General features: G+C 39.4%; 1 protein-coding gene across 1 annotated transcript in view; it reads left to right on the forward strand.

Annotated features, from left to right (window-relative positions):
* Nucleotides 1-27,168, forward strand: part of SORCS3 (sortilin related VPS10 domain containing receptor 3) — a 585,972-nt gene that overhangs the window by 279,069 nt on the left and 279,735 nt on the right. The window contains exon 4 of the mRNA XM_029932551.1: nt 14,960-15,118. Coding sequence (XP_029788411.1) covers nt 14,960-15,118 — 159 coding nt within the window. The remainder of the gene's footprint in view (nt 1-14,959; nt 15,119-27,168) is intronic.

Consider the following 27,168-nt stretch of genomic DNA (forward strand, 5'->3'; position numbering starts at 1 on the left):
GAGAGAGAGGGATGCAAAACTTGAGAGACTATTGAATGCTGAGAATGAACTGAGGGTTGAAGGGGAAGGGGGAGGGGGGAAAAGAGGTGGTGGTGATGGTGGAGGGCACTTAAGGGGAAGAGCACTGGGTGCTGTATGGAAAACGACAATAAAATATTATGGAAAAAAATAAGGAAAGTACTCAGGATTATCTAGTGTCATCACTGGAGTCTTTCAAAATGGGGAAGAAGGAAGGAGCAGTCAGAGTGAAGCCAGAGGAGAAAGACCAGCTTGGCCATGGCTGGCTTTGAAGATGGAAAGGGGCCATGAGCTGACAGGTGTGGGCAGTCAGCGTCTAGGGGCCGTACCAAGCAAGAAAACACATTCTCCCGCAGAGCCTTCAGAAAAGACATGAGCCTTGCTCCCACCTTGATATCATCCCAGCAAGACCCATTTTGGGCTTTTGACATCTAAATTCTAGGATATGAGATTATATTGTTTCAAGCCACTAAGTTTGTGGTAATCTGTCCTGCAACAGGAAACAAACACAGTAGGCAGTAAGACCTGCCCTTGCCTTCCTAGGGAGTAGAGAGAGAGGACCAGGGAGAGAATACCTGTGGAAGGACTTAGCAAACTATAAAATGCAATGCAAAGCCTGTGATATTGTTAGCCCTGCTTGAATGTGAAGATGTGCAGAATAGGTATCTTGATCTGAGGGTAGAAAGCACAGACCAAGTGTTTTAAGGATCTCTTGACTCATTGCTTGATCTGGCTCCATTTTGTTTATCCTCTTTCTGGTGGGAGAATGGGATTGGTGCTGCCTTTCCCTTTCCTGGGGCCAGCTACTGTACTGGTGAAGGACTGAATCTACCATCAGTTATTATTGCTTTGTTCTTACAAGGTTCAACCCCAAAGGATTGTTGCCTTGGAAAATTGCCTGTTCATTGTTAATCACATCTAGCATTTAGCTGTATGTGAGCCCCTTCCTGCCCCTCTGAGGTTTGAGCAATGACTGAGGGGTTGGGAGTTGAGTTCTAACATACGATCACATCAACATTTTCACTGATCAGTGTGGTGCTTCCTGAATGCAGTGACCTTACTACCAGTGCCAGTGATGCTTTTGACTGAATAGTCTCCTCCAACCTGACCAGAACATTGGTTACTTCTAAGCTTGTTTGCTTGCCTAGTTGTTTTCCTCATGATAACCTAACACTTGTCTTACCTCTCCTGACTAAAAGAATCTTTCCCAAATATCTAAGCTTAGGTCTCTGAAAATTGTTTTAGTCAGGGGCTTCTCATATGAAGAATAAGATCCAGAAGGAAAAATATGATTAGCAGGTGAACTTACAAAAGCCCTTGTCCTTTTTTTTAATGTTCAGTGAATTAAACACTAAAGATAGCACCCTAAATCAATACTGTATCAGTGACAATCTTCAACTCTTAAATAAGTCATAATGGGTATTGTGCAACTAATTTCCACTCACCATCCCTTTGCACTGGAATCTTTTGAGGAGCTTCTTCCCACACAGATTTAAATGCTTATAAATTAGGGTTTGTTTTGTGGTAGGTAGAATTCATGCTGGTGAGCATTTTTTATCTATCTCTTCATGTAGCCATTGCCTTTCTGATTTTATGATTTGAAGCAGGGTTTCTTAACTCTGGGTTTCCACCATGTTCCCAGACATGCACAGTAGCAACTTGGATGCTTGAAACAGCAAAACCTTGGATGATCTTGATGCAACTGATTTGATATTTATCAAAACCTCTCTCCAAGCACCTGATTATTATCGGTGCCTGTGACAATATTGTGCCAAATCCCATGCCTTATACCCATCTAACCCGTGTCTCAGCACACTCCGTCTGATGTCAGGAGTCCACCGCTGGGTTTGCATTTTTCTTTAGTGCCCCTAATGTAGCCAAAGACAAAATGAAAAATTAAAAGCCCTATATCACACCAAAACAAAACATTAAGAATAATTCAACAAGGGTTCCTGCGTGGCTCTGTTGGTTGAGTGTCCGACTCTTGATTTTGACTTGGGTGATGATCCCATGGTCATGGGACAGACCCTATGTCAGGCTCCATGCTGAGAGTGGAGCCTCTCTTTCTTTCCCTCTGCCCTTTTCCCTCACTCACTCTCTCTCTCTCTAGAAGGCAGGAAGGAAGGAAGGGAGGAAGGAAAGAGAAAGAAAGAGAGAGAAAGGAAGGAAAGAAGGAAGAAATTCAACAAAAGTAATAAAATTTACTTCTAGCTAAAATCCTGTAGACTTCAGTTTTATTTAATTTTTTTTTAAATTATGAAACTTCCATTTCCTACTCTCTCAGGGGTGGACTTGCTTTTTTAAAATAACTGGAGTGGAATCTTGCTGAAAAATATAATATGGCTACTGATTTGTTAAATTTGTCTGTATTTCCACAAAAGAGGAACTGGATTGGTATAGGACCTGAGTGGTGAATCAGCAGGTGGGGCAGGTGTTGCCTGGGCCACTAGCGGAGCTCGAGGGAAAGGTTTTGCTGAACACTTTATTCAGATGATGTGGGCTTCTCTGGCTAGGGGACTGGTAAGCCACCAAAACAATGCACTGAGTAGTTGGCGAAGCCAACTCAGAAACCCTTGCATGACCTTCCCTCAGCTGTGAACGTGTGCTTTACTGAGCCCAGCAAAGAAAACCAGAGTGTGATATGAGTAAAGCTCTCTGCCTTTGAGGAACTTAACATCCAGGTGGTCAAGTGAGATGGATATAAGTAAAACAAAATATAAGTAATATTTTAAATATATAAAAGTGCTACTTAGAAATTTTCAAATACTTTAAATGTAAAACTGTAGTTTGGTGTGATAACAAATTTGCCACTGGAGTTTGTGGAAGGCAGAGATAGTTCTTCTGGAGTATTCTGGAGGCTTTGTGGAAGGGAAAGAGTTAAAACAGGCCTTGGAGGAAAATGTGGGCAGGCAAGATGCTGGCCTTTCCAAACTGGAGAACAGCATTAGCAAAGATAGGAGTTTTAGGGTGAGACTTTTAGGGGAATTCTTGATTGATCACACCTGAGAGCAACATGGGACCCCCCCCCTACTGTGAAGGGTCTGAGGTGCCAGACTTAGTTTTCATGACATGCAGAGGATGCTGGAGTTTCTCCTGGGTAGGAAACAACATACTCAGAGCTGGCCTGGAGGAGCTCCACAGCGCAGTGCAAGGCGGGCTGGGTAAGGTATGGAGGGTAGGTAGACACCAGAGATTCCTGCCTCAAGGGGGCAGGTCTGGAGTCCCAGTCCTGAGCTGGGAGGTACTCCTGTTGCTATTTCCTTTGAGGCCCCTTGCTATCCTGCCTTCATTCCCTCCTTTCCCTGTACTCAGAGCAGTGCTTACAATGTACGCAGACAATTCTCCATCTTCCCAGTTTTTCCAAGGAAAGCCAATGGGTAGCATAATCCTGTTGAGATTCTTGAAAGGGCTAATGAGAAAAAGTGTGTGTGTGCATGAAGAGAGAGGGGAAAACATTATTATAAAGGTAATGTCAGTTCATTGCAGAATGTTGGGGGAAAATAGAAGCATGTAAAGAAAAAAAAAAGAAAATTACTCATGATCTTGCCACACAATAGTGTCTACTAACAAGTAGTGAGTTTTCCCTTCAAGTTGTTTTATCTGTGCATAAATATAGGCATGAAATATAAACAATTTTAATGAAACTGAGATTATGCCTTTTGTGTTTTCAACCTGCTTTTATACACACTGCTTAAGCATATGATTATTTTTCACGTGTCGTAAAACAATTTGAATTCGTGCTGAATGTCTGCATAATATTCCGTTGAATGGGTTTAGCCTACTTTATTTAATCATTCTATCAGATATTTGTGTTGTTTCTGATTTTTTATTATTATAAATAACACTGAGATGATCATATAGGTGCATTAGCCTTTTATTGGGTCCCTGATGGTTTCCCTGGACAGATTCCTAGAAGAGAAATGACAAGATCAAAGTTATAAATATTTATGAGTCAGGTTCCATATTGCCACATTGCTTTCCAGAATGGTCATGCCTATTTATTCTTGCATCAACACTGATTGTGTGCCTACCTCACCTCCCTGCCTTTGCTATGGTCACCAATGTCTGCCACATTGCTGGATTCGGTGCTCAGTGCTCAGTATTTATCCTGCTTAAGGGCCAGCTGCATTTGACCGAGTTGAATACTCTCCTCCGGCACCCTCTCTTTCCTTAGATTCAAGGTTTTGAGGACGCTGCACTGTCTGGGTTTTTCTTCCTTTCTTTCACTCCTTTTCTGATGCCCCCTTATCTCTTTGACTCTTAAATAAGACACGAGAACTCAGTTTTCTATTTGCTGTCTTGTTGCCTCCAAATTCACATCTTTAACTGCTGTTCAAACACTGATGTCTCCTAAATTCCTATTTGCAGTCCAGCCCAGTCTCTGAAAATAAGTCTTGTCTACCACTTACCTACTTAACAGCCCCTTTTGGATGCCTATTAGCCATCCTAAATTTAGCCTTCCCACAGTCATGTTTCTTATTGCCAAGGCCCCCAGCCTGCCCTTCCACAGGCTTTCCTATCTTGTAAATGCTGATTTTGTTTTCCCAGTAGTTCAGGCCAAATCCCTATCACACAATTGAATTTTTTCCAGTTTTTGATTATGATAAGCAACATCAAGATGCACAGAAGGTAGAAAACTTATTTAAAAAATTTTTAAATGTTTATTTATTTATGAGAGAGAGAGATAGACAGAGTGTTAGCAGGGGAGGGGCAGAGAGAGATGGGGACAGAATCCAAAGCAGGACCTAGACTCTGAGCTGTCAGCACACAGCCCGATGTGGAGCTCAAACCAATGAACTGTGAGATCATGACCTGTGCCGAGGTCAGATGCTTAACTGACTGAGCCACCCAGGCACCCCTAAGGCAGAAAAATTTTAATGGGTTTCATCACTTTCTCTTATATCCCACATCTCATCTATAAATAGAGCCTTTTGACTTTTCCTTGAAAATATAGCCAGGGATTCAGCATTTGGCTCTTGGTTTTGGCTCAGGTCATGATCTCACCATTTGTGAGATCAAGCTCAGCGTTGGGCTCTGTGCTGGTAGCTCGGAACCTGCTTGGGATTCTCTCTCACTCTTTCTCTGCCCCTCGCCTGCCCTCATGTACTCTCTCTTTCCCTAAATAAATTAATAAACATTTAAAAAGATGAAATAAAATATACCCAGAATTGGACTACATCTCAGTACCTCAGTGCTCACCCTAGCCCAGGCCACCAGCTGCTCCCTTTGGGTCAATTCAGTGGCCTCCACTTAGACTCTGAATGTGTTGGTATTCCATCCTCTCTGCAACCAGCATGGCAGCCAGAGTGAAAAGATCAAAATATAAACCCTGGCCTATCGGAGCCTCGCGCAGAGCCCACCAGTGCTTTCCGCATCTCTTGGGAGAAAGCTAGGGCGCTTCTACACCTACAGACCCCATTTCCGACACCGTACCTCCTTCCCTCTGTGTTAGCTCCCTGGACTCCTACAGCCTTTTTCAAATGGCACCTTCTTAAAGAGCCTTTCCTGACCCTACTGCAAAAACCGCAGACCCATTTCTCCTGCACTTTCTGTCTCCTGTCCTACTTCATTTGGCTCCAGAGGACTTGTCACTATCTGATAAGCTACATTTTTACTTATTTGTTTGCTTATTATCTGTTCTTTCCCCACTAGCTTGTATGCTCCCTGAGGGCAGGCATTCTCATTTGGTTTGATTATGGCTCTTACTCCAGTCCTTCTAATAGAGCCTGGCATAAAGACTCAGTAAATAATGGTTGAGTAAATAGTGTTTATGTGTTTGATTGGTGTTAAATTTTCCTCAGCACATTGTTCTATGTCAGTTCATGCTTAATTGTATATATCTTTACTTTTTATTAAATATATTTAAGTGTATTTATTTATTTTGAGAGAGACAGCATGAGCTGAGGAGGGCCAGAGAGAGAGGGTGAATCCCAGGCAGGCTCCGCGCTGTCCATGCAGAGCCTGAGGCGGGACTCAGAATCATGAGATCTGTGAGCCGTGACACCATGGCTGGAGCCAAAAATCAAGAGTCAGATGCTCAACCCACTGAGCCACCCAAGCACTGCTGTATATTTTTACTTCTTTACCACAGAAAAAATGTGATAAGAGGCACATAACTTAAAATTTACCATCTCAAACCATTTTAAGGGTATAGTTCAGTGGTGTTAAATACTTTCACATTGTGTGCAGCCAGTGTCCAGTCTCCTTTTATCTTGCAAAACTAAAAGTCTCTACTCATTAAGCAACTCCTCTTTCTCCATTTCCCCCAGCCCCTGGCAGCCTTCATCCTACTCCCAGTCTCTATGAATTTGACTACTCTAGATACCACGTGTAAGTGGAATCATAACATATTTGTCTATTTGTGACTGGCTTATTTCACTTAACATAATGTCCTTGTGTTTCATAATGATGTAGTGTATGTCAGAACTGCTTTCCTTCTTAAGACTGGATGATATTTGATTGCATGTATATGCCACATTTTGTTTATCCATTCCTCCATCAGTGGACACTTGAGTTGCTCCCAGCTTTAGGCTGTTGTGAATAATGTTTTTATAAGCATGGGTGTACATGCATTTCTTTGATACCTTGCTTTCAATCCTTTTGGGGATATATCCAGTGGTAAAAACTCCATTTTTAATTTTGTGAGGAACCACCATAATGTTTATCATGACAGCTGTACCATTTTACATTCACACCCACAGGACACAGGGGTTCCATTTTCTCCACACCCTCACCAACACTTGTTATTTTCTGGTCTTAGTTTTTGTCTTTTTTGATCATAGCCATCCCAGTGGGTATGAGGCATGGTATCTCATTTGAGGTTTTTATTTGCATTTCCCTAATTATTACTGATGGTGAGCATCTTTTCATGCACTTTTTGAGCAAATATGTGTAATATATGTATTTGGGGGGGAATGTCTATTCAAGTACATTGCCCATTTTTTAAATCCGGTTGTTTGTTTTATGTAGTTGTGCTCTTTTTCTGCTTTTTCCTCCCTGATTGGCCTCAATGGTTGTTGCCTTATTGGTGGTGCTCATGTTCAATTCTGAAGGACAAGTAGAAATGTGCTTAATACAATGGGATAGGAAGTCTAATCTTGGCAAAGTGAACACGTGTATAAATGGTAGTAAATGAAAGAGACGTGTATATGCCTAAATATGCATTGATGTGTATCTGTAAAATGTATGTGTAGTTTACATATTTTTAAAAATAGGATTTATAGAGGTGGAATTTAAGGAAAGGTATTAAGCAGGCTGTGTTTTAGCTTATGGGCAAGTAATAAATTGTATCATTTATCTTGAATGTATCATAGATAAGCTACTATATAATGATTGCCACTTCAGATAGCTGTGAAATTAGGTGATTAACTAGTTGTTACCTAACCTTCTAATTTCTGTATGTCTAATTACATGAAATAGAAGTTGGGGTTCTGATTTTTTACTTTGCTTATCCATTTGGAATGTCATTGTAACTACTTTATTGTAAATGATGGAAAATAATTGCATATGTTAAAAAAATAGTGTTCTAAAAAAATAAAAAATAAAGTAAAAAAAAAGAAATCACATAAGAGAGAATTTTTATTAAATGACATCAAAAGTGGCCTGTTAAACTATGAATGATAATTTAAAAACCATAAGAAGACTTATAAATCTGATTATACTAAAACAAAAAGTCCAGGGCAAACATTCAAATAAAAAGATAAAAAAAATGAGATAAAATATTATTTAACTTAGGTGACATTATAGAATAATCTTTTCTATATGAAAAGTTTATATAGTTTATAAGAAAAAGACCAATACAATCAAATAGAAATGAACAAAGAATCATAATCAAATGATAGAATATGAAATTTAAGTGTTTTAATCACATGACAGATGTTCAATATCATTTATGCAATAAATGCAAATTTAAAATACAATGAAATACTATTATTCACCTGTCTAGAAGACAAATGTCATATATTTGACAGCAAATCCTATGTATTCAAAACATTGGGTTAGAGGTACTGTGATAGACTGAATGTGTACATTGGTATTTTCTCTATGAAGGGAAATTTGGACATATCTTCTAAAATAAAACTATTATTTATTTTATCTAAAATAAAAATATTCATATCTTTGACTCAAAATTATGTATCCTATGATTATACTTAGATTTATAACATGATTATGTGTATATATAGGATTATTCACTGTAACACTGTTTTTCAAGTAAATGTGAAATGTGCTATAGTGTACCTTCTATATGCTAATATTTGTAAAATAAAGATACACATACAATATACACATATTTACACACATATGCAAACTGTGTATATGCACACACACATATATATGGATTTAATTGCTTATGTGTGACTGCATGTATATGTGTATGTATATCTAACAAAATACAAAATAAATTGGTAACACTGAAAAAAAATAAAAAAGTAAAATAAAATAAAATAGGATTTATATGTATATGTAGGTCTTTATACATTTTATACACACACACACACACACACACACACACACATATAATGACAAGGTTTCTCAACAGCAGTACTGTTGACATTTTGTGTTGGATAATTATTTGTTTTAGGGTGCCGTCCTGTATATTGTAATGTGTTTAGCAACACCTCTGGCCTTCATCACTAGATACCAGTAACTCCCTCAGCTGCCCCCAGTTGTGGCAATTACAGTGTCTCTATACACTGGTAAATGTCCATGGGGGCATTATGTCCCACACTCCTGCCCCCATTGAGAACCACTGATATAAGAGGAGGTGTTGGATGAATGGATGGATAGAAAGACAGAGAGATAAATAGATGGATAGGGGCAGAGGTGAATGCTGGTATATTGCTATATCATGAGTAAAAGCCTTCTCTATAACAGGCTCTATTTGTGTGCAAGTCAATACTGAAGAATATATCAGTTGCGTCAGTGGTTTAGGGGTCAGCTTAAAGAACATCTTTCTTATATTCTTTGTGAGCTTGTATTGATATTATTGTTATTTCTTATTGAGCACTAACTGTGCTAAGTGTCTCCCATAAAGACTCAATTAAATTATACAGTAAATTATAGCATTTCTCCTTTTCCATTCAGAGGAAATCTACTTATCTTCTGAGACCATGTTCAAAGCATTGAACAACGATTTGTTCCTTTGCACTACTGGGGTCTCTGGCAGAGTGAGAGGCTGAGAAACCTCTAGCTTTCACCCATTTTGTAGATGCCACACAGAACATAGAGGATACAGCGGAATGAAATGACATACTCATCGCTGGTATTAAGACTTCTCAAGCAACAGGAAAGGGTGCATTCTGGAAGGATTTGTGGGGAGGACTGTGACCTCTTCAATACTAATTTTGACTGGTGTAGGGATAAATAAACAACATGCTTTTGAAGCCATAAGGTGACTAAGCACAGCCCCAGCCTTATTCCTGAACCACCGGTGTCCTTTGCAATTTGTAAGACCCCATTTCAATTAGGGGTGCTGTTGTTCAATTTCCTGAGGAATTTCCAGCAAAAATCATTACAAACTAAAAAAATAAATTCTAAATGTTGGTGAACTCTAAACCTTGTCCATTTCCAATCTGAGATACGTCTATACAGGAAACAGCCAGATCCGTAGAGACCGGTTGTATGAGGTTTTCACCCCTAAGGCAGTGATGTGTTTAATCTTTCATGAGCTGGAGCTTTCCACTGAAGAGAGGAGAGAGGTCATTCAAAGCCAGACACAAACTTAGCAAATTCACAATTACCTACTGATTGGTGTTCATTTTGGCAGCATTGATATTTGCTAATAGAATGTGTTTTTCTTAAAATATTACCAACAATGCAAAACGCATGTAAAATGTAGTTTTTTCTCTTTTATACTCTCATGGTTTTTCTAAGTGTGATTAAAAACAACAACAACAAAACACCTAATGTGAGATCTGCTCTCTTACCAAACTCTTCAAGTTGTACAATACAGTACCATTAACTGTAAGCACAGTTGTGTACAGCGGCTCTTTAGAACTTTATCATCTTGCAAATCTGAAACTCTATTCACTGAACAGCAACTCCCTCTCCCCCTCCCACCTATCCCTTTCGTTTTTATGCACAAAGGTCAGGAATCATGGGATGCAAGAGGGAAGCACCTGATCCCCAAATTGCTTCAATTTGTCTCCAACCTGCTCGCCATTGCTTCAGACTTAAGTTGTGCTTTTACCCTCGGTGATTTACAGATGAAGGTTAATGTTTATTTAGCAGTTATGGGCCTGTGCTAAGCTCTTTGAATCATTATCTCATTTAATCCTCTCAACAGCACTGTGAGTTAGATACAATTATTATCTCCTTTTATTTTAAGAAATATTTATTTATTTATTTATTTATTTATTTATTTATAGAGCAATGGGGGAGGGGCAGCAAGAGAGGGAGAGAGAGAGAATCCCAAGTGGGATCCATGATCAGTGTGGATGCAGGGCTCCATCCCACGACTGTGAAATCATGACCTGAGCTGAAATCAGGAGTCTGATGCTTGAATGACTGAGCCACCTAAGCACTTCTATCTCCATTTTTTTTGTAGATGAGGGTAGAGACTTGGAAAAATTAAGTAATATTCTCAAGTTTACTCACAAAGTAGCAGATTGAGGATTTAAACTCAAACCACCTGCCCCCAGAGCCTATACCATTAATAACTCTGCTAAACCATATTTGAAATACCCTTTTCCCCTTCTATTACACACACACACATACCCACTGCAGATCTTATGTTAGGACAAGTTGGATAAACAATCAAAGCAAAAAGGAAGCAAAAGCAAAATAAAACAAAACAAAAATCTGCCAGGGAAGCTCTTCCCTGCTCATGTTGTCAAAATGACACGAATGCAGAGCTCACAGACATTGGTTTTATACCTGTAAACCTGTAATTAAAAATTAAGGTACAAGGATTTAACATTTCTTTATTTCAGTAGAAACAAACTATCATAACTTCTTCAAGAATCACATGCCTAGTTCATCAATTCAGACCACAGACATACTTAGTTTGGGTATAATTTTTTTAAATCTCTCATTTTAAATATTTTAAGGAAAGGTATGTACCTTCCAAGTTGGCACATTCCTCACCCCTCCCTATCTTGCTTTTTCTGCTTCACCCACTTATTTTACCTGATTTGTCCTCTTATACTTTTGTGTTTGAAATCTCTGCTTAGCAGTACAAATTTGGGTGGATATGGGATGTATTAATATACAGTACCCATATTTTACCTTGAGACAACTTCTGGAGAAGTATTATGCTCTCTCCAGGTATTTATGTTAGTATTATGGTCTCTTTCTCCTCCTCCTCCTTCTTTCTTCTTTCTTCCATTTATTTATTTATTTTTTTAGCACCAACGTCTATCTACTCATTTAATTCTTCATGGCTTCTTGGCTAGAGATGGATATAAGTTAGAGGAAGAAAAAGGCTTTCTTTAAGCTGTGTTTTTTGTCTGTGTGTTTGTTTATTTTGGTGGTTTTCATAAAAATGCTTAAGGAAAGGATGAAGACTCGCGCCTCTGCTGCTTGTCCCCTGATGTGGACACTAACCTGCTGTGGTTGCGAGGTCCGGGAACATGGTAGTGCTGGAGCCGGGGGTGGCATCTGAGCCGAGCAGGGGAGGCGGTGGGCAAGTTGCTTTCCTCCTCTGACCCCAGTTTCCTTATCTATAAAATACAACTGATGATAGTTATGTCACTTGATTTGTATGAGGTGGCCAGTGTAGACTTGAAATTCAGAACATACAGTGTTCTGTTTCCCTTCATCTGGTTCTTCTCAAAGGCTAGGACTGAACACAGACACTGGCGGTGATATCAAAGTATATGAAAGGGATTGTGATGAGAATGTCAGAGAAAGGTTGAAATAAAAATGTGAGCCTGCAAGTAAAAGCTCTCTAAAACCACCATGCAGGGTCAATATGCCTTACATATGAATTCATTAGTGGATTTGTGTGCATGTGCGTGTGTACACATATATGCAGCATTTATGGGTTAATGTGTGTGCACCTGTATATGCAGCATCAATGTATGTGTGAATGTGTGTGTGCTCATACATTCAGCATTTGCGTGTGGATTAATGTGTGCATGCATGTGTGTGTGTGTGTGTGCCCATACAGACGTAGTATTGATGTATGTGTGAGCAGATATGTGTGCACATATATGCAGCATTTGTGTGTGGATGTGTATGTGAGTGCATCTGTGCACATGTTTGTGTGCCCACTAGGAAACCGCTAGGGGAAGAGAATACATTGCACTAGATCTTTGATGGTAACCGTTATTCAGTACATAGTAACTCATGGTATATAAAATAAAGTCCATTTATGATGTTGGTCTTATCTTCTAATTAAAATCATAGGCATGAAGCTTCTTTATACCTGCATAAAATAAGCAGTTTAATTTCTCTGCACCGGGGGAAGGATGATTTCATTGCCTGTTATGTAGCCCATCAGCACATTGTGGGAATAAGGCAGGGCAGTGAGGAAAGCCTCATGCTTACTCAGTGTTTGTCCTCTCAGACTTTGGGAGGAGCACAGATATGTCCTCTGAGGTTTCCTCAAGGGCAGGGGAGGAATACTTTTGTCAGTTGCCCCTCCCCCTTCACGGGACCAAGGGCAGAGAATCTATTCTGTCCATGAAAAACCCATCTCAGATCATTTCCCCTGGGTTATTCATATAAGGAATGGAAAAACATATTATACAGCATCCATTCCCTAAAAATTTGCTGATAACTAGTAATAACTTATTTCAATGAAGCCAAAGCAAATATTTGAGAAAAAGAAAGTAAGCTTGTCTTGGAAGCTATAAGGGAATAAAAGAGGAAAAGGACTATGAATCTTAGCAGATAAAAGATTAAATCTGTTTTAAAGCTTACTTTATAATAGTAATATATACTATAAGTAGCATTTAAAAATTCTGCTATTTAATAATTTTATTTTATAAGGTATGGGAATGGTGTTTGGCTTTATTTTGTACTTGGGACCCTGTGGTTCAAACCATGGTAAGAAGTAGCCCTAACAATTGGTGGAAGTATAACCAAAGGCAGGAAAATCTATACAAAGAAATAAACCCATTTGCTCATTCAGTCACTCAGCAAACATTAGGAACTCAAAAGAGCTAGGTGTAGCTTGATAATAAAGGTCAAAAGGGCTAGGCTGCTGTTGAAGCCAGAGACATAAGCAGGGGGCAGAGTTTGCCAGGCAATTTTAAGGATTTTGGAATATACAGGAAGATCAGTGATAAGTCATTGAATGGTTTTAAGAAGGGGAATATCAGAATCAAATTTTTATTATATGGGACAATTATTGTGGTCACAGTGTGCAAAGTGGATTTCAGGGGGGGCATGGGGGCAGGGCAATGCGTCATCCGTGAGGTTGGCTAGAAGGCCTTACAGTAATCCAATGCAGAGATTATCACATTTTGGGCTAAGACAGTTAAAATGGGCAGTGAGAGAGAGAGTAGATCTGATTTTAGAGTTAATTAGTAGGTAAATTATACAGGGCTCAAACACAAGTTAATTTTAGGAGGTGAGTGGAAATGCAGAGTCAAAAATGAATCTTAGGTTTTTGGCTTTATACTGAATCATTGATAGAAACATTAACTGAGCCAGACAGGAAACAGTGGGAGATGGGCAGGGCTGGAAGGAGGTACATTGTGGGGCATGTTGAATTTGAGGTGTTTGTGGACAGATAGAAGAATCTTCCAGGAAGCTGAGGCTGAGACTAGAGACCTTAGGTTGAGATTTAATTTATGAGTTGTCCCCAGAAAGATGGTAATAAAAAAAAATAGTTTGGAAGAAGTCCCTGAGGAACAGTGAGTTGAATAAAAATCCTCAATTGAGGGTTGAGGAGTGGTCATATTATAAAGAGATCAGAGAAAGTTGAGTATTCAAAACAGATGAAAAGATAGACTAGATGAGTGTGAGGTTATGGAAGCCCCTGGAAGAGCATGCTTCATGTAGGATGGGATTGTTGTGGTATCAAAGACTGTTAAGAGTTCAACTACAGAGAAGGTCTGAGTATCTAAATGTCTGTTAGATTAAATACTGGAACGTCAGTCACACATGTAGTGAGGCCAATGTCACCGAGATACTGTAAGTAGAAGTTAAACTTCACTGATTGGAGGGAACTTTTACATATGTTCTGAAGGTAAATAATAATTACAGCTGTCAATTGTTAGGACCATGTGTTGTGCCAAGTGCTCAAGTCCGTTTTGGGTTATCATGCTATTCAATCATTGTTGTGGAAACGGAGGCCTTGAGAGTTAAGTAGGTTTTTAAGATGACCCATTATGAACAGAGCAGTGTTGAGTTTGAATCTGCCTCTTCTGATGCCAAAGTGGTTTTAGTCTGTGGTGTTCTGTCCATGGGTTGGGGATGACCCACTTTCTTGAGCAGCAGTCTTTGCCTCAAGGGCCTTTGGGGAGAGGTGCTTTGGAGAGTATCTAGAACAAAGGGACCCTTGAGACCACTTAAGTCAATTAAATCACTAAAACCATTCAGAAAGAACAAAACAAACAGTGGGATAATAGGGGGATCCTTTTCATGACTAAAGGGCAGTAAGAACAATAGTGTGATGAAGTGTGACAAGAATTGAGGGAGGGTTAGGGAGAAAGAGAAATATGTGGTGGTCTCAAGGTCAAGGGACAGAGGACCATAAGAACATGCTCCCACTACTTAAAGGCTGGACATCAAAAATGAAAGTACTTATAAGCTGAACGTCACAAAATGAAGCCTCATTTGTATGCAGACCTAACCATGCACAATATCCCAGCTCCATTCAGCAATGAAGGACTAAATCAGGGGGAAAATGCCAATATTTCATAGAGACCCACATGCCCCTTCCTGTGCTGTTATATACAAGTACAGCTGACTTTATATTTATGCTTTAATTTCTTATATTTATTCTCTTACACTAACTCTATCCATATTTTCTCCCCTCTCCTTTCTTTAGATCATGCTTCTTAGTGATCCTGAAATGGAGAGCAGCTTATTGATCAGCTCAGATGAGGGGGCCACCTATCAGAAGTACCGGCTCACCTTCTACATACAGAGTCTGCTTTTCCATCCCAAGCAGGAAGACTGGGTGCTGGCCTACAGTCTGGATCAAAAGGTGAACAAACTGTTTTTATTTGCATCTTGTCACCCAAGGAAAAACACGTGTTTACTCAGTCCAAATTTTGGAGGGGATTCAATGACATTTCATCATCCAACCAAGTTGATTTTGTCTGCAGCAACTAGCTTTCTTTTTCTACTCCTTAGTGTCAAAATATGCAGGCAGGTACATTTCACTTATTGGCAGTGCTGTTTATCATTTCATAGGCAGAAGATGATTTTCTCTATAATTTTACTTGTTTGACCTTTAAAACAACCCTGTGAAGCAAGTAGGAAATGTGTATTCATAATAATTTGCTAGTGACTCTAGTAAACAGAGGTGCAAAAGGGCTAAGGTCTTTGTTCAAGCCTACAGAGCTAGTCATTGAAGAGCCAGAGCTCAAGTGCATATTGTCAGATTCCAAGTCCAGGGCATATTCCAGCATACCAGGCAGTGTTGATTTGGTAGAATTTGAATATACCGTTGCTTGTAGTGTAGCAAAGGAAGAGAAGTCCCAAATGTATCCATTTTGTTGTTTTCTATAAGAAGCATCAAGACATAATGACCTAATAAATCCTTCTTTTGGAGCTCAAGATCCATTTATCCAGCTGCATACTTGACCTTGACTCTTATTATGTCTTACATGTCTCTTAATTCAACATATTCCAGAAATGAACTTCTGTTCTCCCTCCCACATAGCTGGTTTTCTTCCAGTGTTCCCTAAGTGTATCTGTTTGTTTGCAAAAGGTAGAACCCTAGGAGATATCCTTAATACTTCCTTGTTGCAAACCTAGCATTTGTAATCTATCATTCTTATCTCTAGCTCTTAATTCCATATATATTTGAGCAATGACCGGAGCCTCTTCCAGTGTCTTTATACTATAACCTAAACAATCTATTTTCCAAGTGTAGATCTTAGCATTTCAGTATATTCTCATTGCTTACAGAAAAAAGACCACAGTCTTCTGTAGGATCTGTTAAGCTCTCCTTAGCTGGTCCCTTCTCTGTCTTGACTCAAGGCTATCACTTTCCCTTGAATGGCCTTCTTTCAATTCATCACCCCAGCTGTCTCCTTGGCTCTATTTCCTGGACCTGGCATCTTTTTCCCTGAAGTCATCTTTGTCACTGTCAGATCTCAGGTCTAGTATCACTTTCTCAGGACGTCTTCCCTAAATTCCCTGACAGAGTTAAATGCTCCGAGGAGCATGGGGTGTTCTTTCCCATAATGCTGTATACGCCTGTTCAGAGTGCCTATCACTGTTGAGATTTTACATCGATTTATGTGATATTAGGATTATTTGTATTCTTCACTGGACTATAAGCTCCAAGAGGGCAGGGCCAAGTTTGTTTTTACTCACTGATTTAACACCAGTGCTAGCACAGTGCCTGATACTTAATAGGTGCTCAGTAATATTTGTGAGGTGAACAAATTAGTGAATGAATATGTAAATGCTCTGGTAATGATTCCACTGTAGCTGATCAAATTATACTTGAGACTTTAGATTATATTTCTTTGTATCTCCTTAATACAAATCCTAAGTACAGTGCTTGATACCAAACTGTTATATAATAATGATGTGGAATCAATCCGTGAAAGAAAATAGATAATTGAAAGCACTGTCTTGCATAGAGATATCTACAGATTAACCTTAATTGAAATAGCTTCTTCTGTTCTCAAATCCTGAAACTGTTGCTCCTCTGTATATATTTAAATATGTGATTGTAAATATGAGTGTGTGTGTGTGTGTGTGTGAGAGAGAGAGAGAGAGAGAGAGAGAGAGAGAGAGAGAGAGAGAGATATGTCAGCACCTTTAAACAATAATTTCAACATAACCTTTATCTCTCATTAATGGAGCCTCATAGTGGGTGCCAGGTGCTTAATGCAATCCCCTAAGGACACCCACATGACATTTGCAGAGCAAAAGCCATTGCAAATACGTTTCTTTCATGGCATCAAGTGGATATTGTATGAAAGACTTAGCCAAATGTCAGGTAGTCTGTGAGTTTAGATGCTTAGTATTGCTAGTAATGTCGAAGCTATATTGAAAAAAAAGAAATTTTTTCGCTATTGTTACAGTCTGGATAGTAATTTATTTAGATGATGCTCAGAAATCCAAAAGTCTGTCTTTATTTATATAGAGACAAACTCGATTAGACATCTCATGCCAGAAGACTGATAAGCCAAATGCAGTGTGCCTTGTGTGCATCTAGAAGGAATATCCTTTTCCTCCATCTCCATAGCACTGGGAACATCTGGAGCATTGCTCATGAAGTACTCTTGTGGATATAATGCATTCAAAATACTTTCAGGCTTGGTGGCTGCTTTTTCACTTAGTAAAAATATTTGGAAATGTGGCAGTGGGTGTTGATGGATTTTCCTAATCAAGCCACACATTTCTGGATGTATTATTCCTTAGGTACTCTTTCTTGTTGACATCTTTTGCATAAAGTGGCTGAATGTTCTTCAGGCCCATAAAGTTTCTCACTGGTACCCTGCCATTCTTTTAAATAAATGGTGTGAGGAGGCAGATGATGCCCCTGGCAACATTTGCAGAGCTGGCATAAAACACCAGCCTCAGTCATCCAAGGTGCAGAAGAGTTTTTCTTTATTTTGGAATAATTTATTGGTGTAGAGTCAAGGAGAATGATGCTATGCAGCAGTGGATGAAGAGGCAAGGGGAGTTGAGATTGATATACAAATGTCTTATTTCAGACTGGAGTCTTCTGTGATGTGCATGCATTGAGGCAGCTGGTTTCTTCCAGAGAAAATGAAAAGTGTTAGTATTAAGGTAACTGCAGCGTCAAAGGGAGATGTTTGTGGTGAGGATTGAATCGATGTTTCCATTATTGTGCCTTTGATGAAATGCACTACCAATTTCTTTAGAATCAGTAAGGCTATCTCGTTATGTTGTATGCATTACAAAAGATCTAATTGAATGATATTTTAAAGGCACAATATCCAATTGCTTTACCTTCCAAATTGCTACCTCTAAGCTGCAGGAGACTTGCCAGAAGATCGCATCCAGTAAAGGCACTACTGGAGAATTAAGGAAATACCTTTCAGAACAAAATTCTAGAGCTACAAATTGAGCCGTCAACATAACAACATGTTAGTTGAGATGCTGGATGGCAGGTTGTGAGTCAAGTAGGAAATGTGGCCAATGGTACTGGTTCAAGACCAGGTTGTGGGAGATCACCCAAGCCTCTCGACTTCCAAAACTGCCAAAGGGGTACGGAAGTAGGGACAGATGCACCTTGTACTTGACCTTTTGGAAGGTCATGATTCTCCAATTTTGATGTCTCATGATATAGCAGAATTATTTCTGTTTTTTGTTCAGCTGGACCTGGGCTTTTGACCAAGTTCTTCCGTTCTGGCCATCCCAGGAGCTTCCTGATTCCTGTGGCAGCTCTTCTTTTGTTTCACAGATTCTCCTGGCACTTTGCATCTTAATATAAAATAACTCAGTATACACTAAAGACAAGAGGTTCTTTCTTGGGTAAACAAATCTTTGGAGACACTTTATAAGAATCTTTGTGATAAAAAACAACCAGCAAACATAATAGGTTATGGCGATCAAATTGGAATAATAAAAGAAAAGCTCTCCTCTTCTCTCCAAATCAAAGCCCCAGAATGTCTTTCGAGGGCTATATATTTACGAGTTATTTAAGAGGCAGTGGTCTCTTTTGTTTCCACCAGGCTATGTCCTCACTGACAACTGAAACTACATTATGATGTTTTGGATTAGCTGGAGGGCTCAATAATATTATTAAACAGATTTTAAAAAAAGACGTTAAGACAGGTTTTGAGGACATTGCAGTCCTCTGAATGGATAGATGTTGTTCTCATTCTTGTAGAAATCTGGATTGTTAAACATTCCTCATTCTGATAAGAGACTTGGTGTAGTTGGGTTTTTTTTGTTTTGTTTTGTTTTGTTTTGGTTGGTTGGTTGGTTTGTTTAATTGGCACATGCTCATATATTTACAGATGCACACATTCTGACACAGGGATCTTCCACCAGAGACCCACAGGGGTCTTTCCACAGAGTTAAAAACAGCTATTTTTCTGTGGGAGAGGCAGAGTTACACAACTCTCTATTATCATTTATCTACTTGGCAAAATGAAACATTAACAAATACAACTGGCTCTGGAGACCAGAGATGAGGAGCTCCATGGGATTTCAGACTGTTGGTTTTCAGACACGTCTGAGCTGAGCTGGTCTAGAATTGCCCATCATTTCAATTTAGAAACCACTTTCTAGGGGCGCCTGGGTGGCTCAGTCAGTTAAGTGTCTGACTTCAGCTCAGGGCATGAGCTCAAGATCTGTGAGTTCGAGCCCCGCTTCGGGCTCTGGGCTGACAGCTCGGAACCTGGAGCCTGCTTCAGATTCTGTGTCTCCCTTTTGCTCTGCCCCTACCCTGCTCATGCTCTATCTCTCCAAACTAAATAAACACGAAAAAAAAACTTAAGAAAAAATAAAAAGAAACCACATTGTGAAACACTAGCACACATAACAAAGGGTGGCTATTATAGGAGTTGTGGGGTGTGGGCAGTTTTTTTTTTTTTGATCACCTGCTATCAGCCAAATTCAATAGTAGCTGACAGATTAACAAGTTGGTTAAGGAGCATATACAGTTTTGAGCATGGTCACTGGCCAAACAGAGTCTTCAGCTGAAGAGGTGATGGTGGCTCCATGCAGGCTTTGCTGGTTGGCGTCTATCTGGGGCTGCATGAAGAGCGCTGGCGAATTAGAGCACCTGGTGTGTGGAGGGCCTGAAAACTCAAAAGGAAATTTAAACCTGTACTTCTGGAATGCTGGATACAAATGATGTTGTTGCTTTCATTTGTATTCTCCTGTAAACCCTCAGATTAGAAATGTAATTGTATTCAGAGCTCCAGGATTAGCAGGTGATGACAACTTCCCTCAGTAGCCATTGGCAGAAATAGGCTTTCTATCTCCCCACCTGGTGGGGATAAAGCTGCTGGGGATTAACTAGGGATGACCGTGGTTTTGAAGCGTATCCTCCAGGGGATGAGAGTACTACTGAAGGGCACCTTCTATTTCAGGAAAAACACTGCAATTTCATTAGGTCTCTTCCATGCCTATGAAACCATTTGTGCCTCATTTAATAGAAAAACAATCCAGAGCTCCATTCACCTATGGCAAGCTGACCTTGCTCTTCAAGATATCTTGTCGGTGTAGTGGGGATGTGCTGTCTCTATCCCCATAGAAACACCAGTTTCCATGAGGCCACTTGCATGTAGGTGAAAACAGAAATAGTGGACCAAGAAGGGCCCTATCAAGGTGGAGCAACTTGTGTGTTATTCAATATTACCATTCATCTGTCTGAACTGAGCTCTGAATGACTCAGCTGGTTGAGTGTACAATATTAGCTTGCATTCTGTGAGGGTCATGCAGTAAAAATCTCCACCCGTGGCAACTTTGCTCATGAGAATGTTAGCTCAAAGGAACAACATTCCATAAAATTATGTATCTGATGGCCTTTGTCTTCCCAAACTTGCTTTTCTATATCAAGTCCCAGAGTTTCTGTGCTCTGCCTCTGAATTCTAGGTGTCCATTTTGGTAAGCTGACATATTTCTGTCAGTGAAAAGAACATGAACATTTGCCAGAATAATTAATGGAAGATGCAGCATCTATATGTATTAAATAGGGTACTCAGGGACCTTTTCCCAACATCTTCCAAAGCAAATTCTGCTCCCATGGTAGAAGTTCAGCCAAGACAGTATTTCAGCAAAGGAGGTGACTGCAGCCACAGGTGGGAAAGAGGTGGAGCCGCCCACGGGCTTCTCTGCATTCGTCCACTCCTTTCCTGTATGGAGTCGCCATGTCTCCATGCATGCGCTGATCCTTTGTGTTCACACTGCTGCCTAGTGTCCCTAACTCTGATTCTGTGCCTAATTCTGACCCTAGGCTTCGAGTATTCCAGCTGAACTCAAAAATTCTTTATCCTGTCCCTTCATTGGCAAGCCTCTCTAGACTTAGGAACTTGTCTACCTGATCTGACCATATGTTCTATCCTGCTTCCGTTCTCTGCTGCCGTCTTGACCAGTCACACTGGTATGACAGCCCCTGGCCTTTTATTTGTTTAATTTTTATTATTTTTAAAAATTTATTATTTGTTTAGTTTACACCCAACTTAGCATGTAGTGCAACAATTGATTTCAGGAGTAGATTCCTTAATGACACTTACCCATTTAGCCCATCCCCCACCACAACCCGTCCAGCAATCCTCTGTTTGTTCTCTATATTTAAGAGTCTCTTATGTTTTGTCCCCCTCCCTGTTTTTATATTATATTTGTTTCCCATCCCTTATGTTAATCTGTTTAGTATCTTAAATTTCTCATATGGGTTATGATATTTGTTATATGATTATTATATGATATGTTATATCATATAGTTACATGATATTTGTCTTTCGCTGACTGACTAGTTTTGCTTAGCATAATACCCTTCACTTTCATCCACAGAATTGCAAATGGCAAGATTTCATTCTTTTTGATTTTCAAGTAATACTCCATATCTTCTTTATCCATTCATCTGTCGATGGACATTTGGGCTCTTTCCATACTTTGGCTATTGTCAATAGCACTGCTATAAACATTGGGGTGCATGTGCCCCTTTGAAACAGCACACCTGTATCCCTTGGGTAAATACCTGATAATATAATTGTTGGTTCATAGGGTAGTTCTGTTTTTAATTTTTTGAGGTACCTCCATACCGTTTTCCTGAGTGGCTGCACCAGTTTGCTTTCTCAGCAGCAGTGCAAAAGCGTTCCTCTTTCTCCGCATCCTTGCCAACATCCATTGTTACCTGAGTTGTTAATTTTAGCCATTCTGACAGGTGTGAGGTGGTATCTCATTGTGGTTTTAATTTGTATATCCCTGATGATGAGTGATGTTGAACATTTTTTCATGTATCAGTTGGCCATCTGGATGTCCTATTTGGAGAAGTGTCTGTTCATGTCTTTTGCCCATTTCTTCACTGGATTATTTTTCTGGGTGTGTTGTATTTGATAAGTTCTTAATAGATTTTGGATACTAAGCCTTTATCAGATATACCATTTGTAAATATCTTTTTTCATTTCTGTCAGTTGCCTTAGTTTTGCTGATTGTTTCCTTTGCTGTGCAGAAGCTTTTTATTTTGATGAGGTTCCAATAGTTCATTTTTGCTTTAATTTCCCTTGCCTCCAGAGACAGGTTGCTCTGGCCGAGGTGAAAGAGGTATTTGCCTGCTTTCTCCTCTAGGATTTTGAAGGCTTCCTATCTTACATGTAGGTCTTTCATCCATTTTAGTTTATTTTTGTGTATGCACCTGATGTTTTAAAGTCGGGGTCAGTCTTGGGGTGCCTAGGTGGCTCAGTCAGTTAAGTGTCCAACTTCAGTTCAGGTCATGATCTCGTGGTTCGTGAGTTCAGACCCCATGTTGGGCTCTGCTGATGGCTGAGAGCCTGGATCCTCCTTCAGATTCTGTGTCTCCCTCTGTCTCTGCCCCTCACTTGCTCACAGTCTGTCTCTCTCTTTCTCTCAAAAATAAATAAACATTAAAAATTAAAAAAAATAAAGTCAGAGTCAATCTTTAGTCCTCAAGGTATAGTGTATATATAGGAAATTCCACATCTCATGAGCTTGATGAATTTTCACAAACTGGATTCATCTATGAAACCAGCACCCTGATTCAGGAGCACATGACTGGCTTTCAAGAATCCCCCTTGTGCACTGTGCAACCATTATGTCCCATCCCCAGTGGGGCCACCCTCAGTCAGGATTGTCTTTAATGTCATGCAGATGATTTCTGGATAAGGTGGTGAAGGAATAGACACAGATAAATTCCTTGGAAGGAAAGTTAGAAGACAGAAGGTGAGGGAAATTACAGAGAAGGAGAATTTTAAAAATATAAACTTTAATCCAAAGGCAATAATTCATTGATGTTGAATAAGCCTGGTTTATCTAGAACACATGTAAGGAAACTTTCAAAAAATGTCCATTTACAATTAATTTCACAGGTTTTATTTTTAAAAATGTGTTCCTTTCTATGCCATAAGGAGAATACCTTGTGTTGGCAAAGTTGTGGTGAAACCCATATTCCGACATAATATTGATGGTCATGCGAATGAGTTTGTTCTCTGGGAAGTCATCTTGGCAATGTATATCAGAAAGTGTACATGTGGGGCGCCTGGGTGGCTCAGTCAGTTAAGCATCGGACTTTGGCTCAGGTCATGATCTCACAGTCCATGGGTTTGAGCCCCATGTTGGGCTCTGTGCTGAGAGCTGGGAGCCTGCAGCCTGCTTCCAATTCTGTGCCTCCATCTCTCTCTGCCTCTCCCCTGCTCACTCTCTGTCTCTCTCTCTCTCAAAATAAAATAAAGACATAAGAAATTAAGATAAAATAATGATATACACATATTCATAATTTTAGTCTAGTGATTCATTTATTCCAGTTCTGAGACTGTACCAAGAGAATAACACCAAGTACCACAAAGGTTTAGGTATGATGATTTATCAAAGTCATTCATAATGGGGAAAACTGCATGGAAACTTATTCAGTGACCAACATTGAGATTTTAAATCAAGGTCCATACATTTGACAGAATATTATGCAGCCATCAAAATGGTGGTTCTGATGACCATGTAGCAGCATGGATACACATGAATTCCTATTTCATGCATGTGCATTTCATATTACTGCATTATGTATGTATATGCATTTATGCATAAGAAATGTTAAGTAAAGTCATGTTATTTGGATACAGATAGGCAAAAGATAAAGTAAGACAAAGGGAGGAAGAAAGGAAGCAAAGAGGGAAGAAAGGAGAAAAAATTTTAAAAGAAGGAAGGAAATATTCCCAAATATTTTTGGGGGTCTCTCAAGATGATGGAATTCTGTTTTGGGTTTTTTTCTGTACCATTTGTTTTCTAAATTTTACATTATTTCATTAGATTACTTTTATAATTTAAAAAAAGCTGAAAAATAATCTACCTTACGTAGCTTATGTTCAGTCCTAGTTATGAGGCACTGCTCTTAAGAAACATTTTAGTATGAATATGATCATTTTAGGTAAAATATTTCAAATCATTATTTCAATACCTTTTCAAGAGGCATGGTGGTGTAGAGGAAAATTTCCTTGAACTAGGAGTACGTTGAGTCTAAGATTTCTCTTTTCTTCATCTTTGTTTTTCACTCTGGTCCCTTTTAAACTGTGAAACTCTAGAAATTATGCTTTTTCTCCTAACAAAAAGTATACTCTTGTTGGATGTAACCTCAATCTATATTATTTACAACTAAGTGATAGATATAGGTCTTATTATTTAGAAGCATCCACTATAGATAGATGTTAAGGAAGTGATTTATTCTGGTAGTTTTTCAGATGAATTTTGTGACTATACCCGAAAATTGAATTAGTATTTGGTTATTTGATTTGACAGCTGTAATGGAAAGAAATACTCTCAAGCCAAGGGGCGTAGACATACGCAATGAATTAAGGTTTGTGCTGAGTAACTCTTACACGCCCATGCTGTGTTATTCAATATTGGACATATAGGTTCTTCTCAGAAATGGAGATAATATGTCTTTAAATATCTTCTATGTATGGGCAGTGACAGGTGCTTTTATGTACATTATTATATTGAATTCTCATAGGAGTGTCTTCAAGGTGGATAGTGTCATTTCCAAGTTACAGGTGAACATCTGTTTCTTAAGAGCAAGCAGTGTTTTGTTCAAGGTCACATAGCCAGTGAGGAGCCTGACCTCTATTCTAGGCCTTTCTGAGATCCTCCACTAGGAGCCACCACCACACCTCACTGTCCCTAGTGGATAGACAGACTTACTACCACATCGGGGCAGAACTTCATATGGGCCACTTCATACTGCATTCCCAGCCCCAGAGAACACTATAATAATGAGATGACAAAATTGGCCATGCCAAGAGCAGAGCTTTGGATGCAGCCAGTGGTTCCTCTGTCACATCCCTCAGCTGATGACACTTTCCAGGACGAGATCTTGAGGCTGGAAGTCACCAAACCACTTCCTAATGTTAGCAATAGGACTAATTAACTTGCCTCAAGCAGAAAATAAACAAGGCAGTAGTATTCTTTTCAGGTTTTGTCCATTTTTGCTGTTTTCCTGTTAATTTGCTCCAACATCTGGGTTAATATGTAGATTAAACCAAAGAGTTTGCCATTTAAATAGGTAATACTATGATTTGAAGTTTTTTAAGGAAATTTATGAAGACAACATCTTTAATATGGTAATGAAGATAGAAGTTGAAATCATTTAACTTCATTTACAAATCATGAATATGTATTATGCTTTAAATGAAAAGAAGGGCTAAAACAGATATAGTGTTTGTTCAATTTACTAAAGAGAAGACAATTTGTCAAGATTTTTTCCCCCAAAACTCAAGCAATATGCAAATGTAGGAAAATCAGACCCCCATGTTAATTCCATGGCATGATGAATATTTTTATAATCCTAATTAGTACCAGTCATTTAGTCTAGCAATTTCCCCCAATCTAGCCAATTTGAAATTAAAATAGATGCCTTGATTACAAAACTCATTAGCACAGAAGCACCCTTCTCACTAACCAGTTCATTTAAAATGCACAAACTGAATGAAGTGTGGAACACTTGTGTTGTCAATTGGCATAAGTGAAGTGAGTCTTAATTGGAAGCATTGTGAAGTATTTGTATTGCTGCATGTTTCATTGCAGTATAATATATCATTCATTAAATGTAACAAAAGCAACTTTTAAATGGTTTAATTAAGCGGAGTTGGTGCACTTGGTAATTTTTATAAAGTCGAATGTCACAATTGTTTGCATTTGACATCCTGATCGGTATTAATGTCAGGAAGACAAGGTCTGACTCTGCATTTATCACTCCGATGATAATAAGAATGGCAGGTTTAATGTTAGAGGAGAAAATTAAATTCTAGAACACTGACTTCTTAAAAGTACCCACATGCATGTTGTCCTCATGCCTGTGGATGTGGAGTCCCGGAAGTACCTGACTTCTGGCTGGGAATAAGAAGAAGGTCTGAGGACTAGGAGTGAAATGGAAGGAGCAAATAACAGTTGGAGACTTTTCTTTTTATCATTTCTTTTTTAATTTTCTTTTTTAATCAAGGGAGGAAGTAGTAGGTGGAGAGAAATTCTATCCGATATATTTTAATCTGCTCAAAAGAGCAATAGAGATGTGTGGTGGTGCAGATTGATGTTCTGTCTAAGCCAAATGTGGTGGGAGAGGGGGAGGAGGGGGAAACTGGCTCCAGACCAGGGAGATGCTAGAAACAGGGACTCTACAGAAGTCCTGAGCTGGAGCCAGACAGCAATGAGTTCGAGGCTGGTTTTTGTGTAGAAGTTGACAGAGTGAGTTGCAATAATGGTGGTTCCGGAGGCATAAGGTAAATGACAAGCACAGAAGCCACTGTGCTGTTGATGTTTATTCTCTGTGTATTCCAGATGTCAGCTGTTACCTCATGTTTATGGACTGTTTCAGCCCCACAACAGTGAGGATGCAAAACTCAGCCATGTCACTGGTTTCTATGAGAAATCTAATTTTAACAGACACCGTTGATGTCCTGCCCATATGCATCTGGTATTTCTACTGGTTAGGATTTGCATTTCTATGCTGGAAGTCAGTCTCCACAACCTCTAGAGGCTGCCCCACTCCTCTGCACAGTACCCAGTAGAAGTGCCAGGGAGGTAACATGTGGGAGCAGCCCTCAGCCAGTGACCAACAGAATTTGGTATCTAGGTACTCTGGTTCCCTCACTTCTCCTGTGGGACAGCTCTAAGGCATGTGTTATATATGTTTCCCCCCAGAGTTTCCCATTGTAGTTAAGTGGTAGTTGCCCACAGAATTAGCTAGCTTTATAATATAATGTATAGTAAGTGCCTTCCATTGCCTGGGTCACTTCTCTATTTCTATATCATCTCCCAAGTAAACTACTTAATTCTTATGTCAGTGGCTGCTCCTGGGGAAACTGTAACCAACTATACCATTTGATGCCCCCCCGCCCCCCGAAAGATGTCTACCTCTGAATCCCCAGA

Source organism: Suricata suricatta, chromosome 2, assembly GCF_006229205.1.
Source record: "Suricata suricatta isolate VVHF042 chromosome 2, meerkat_22Aug2017_6uvM2_HiC, whole genome shotgun sequence".
Lineage (NCBI taxonomy): Eukaryota > Metazoa > Chordata > Mammalia > Carnivora > Herpestidae > Suricata > Suricata suricatta.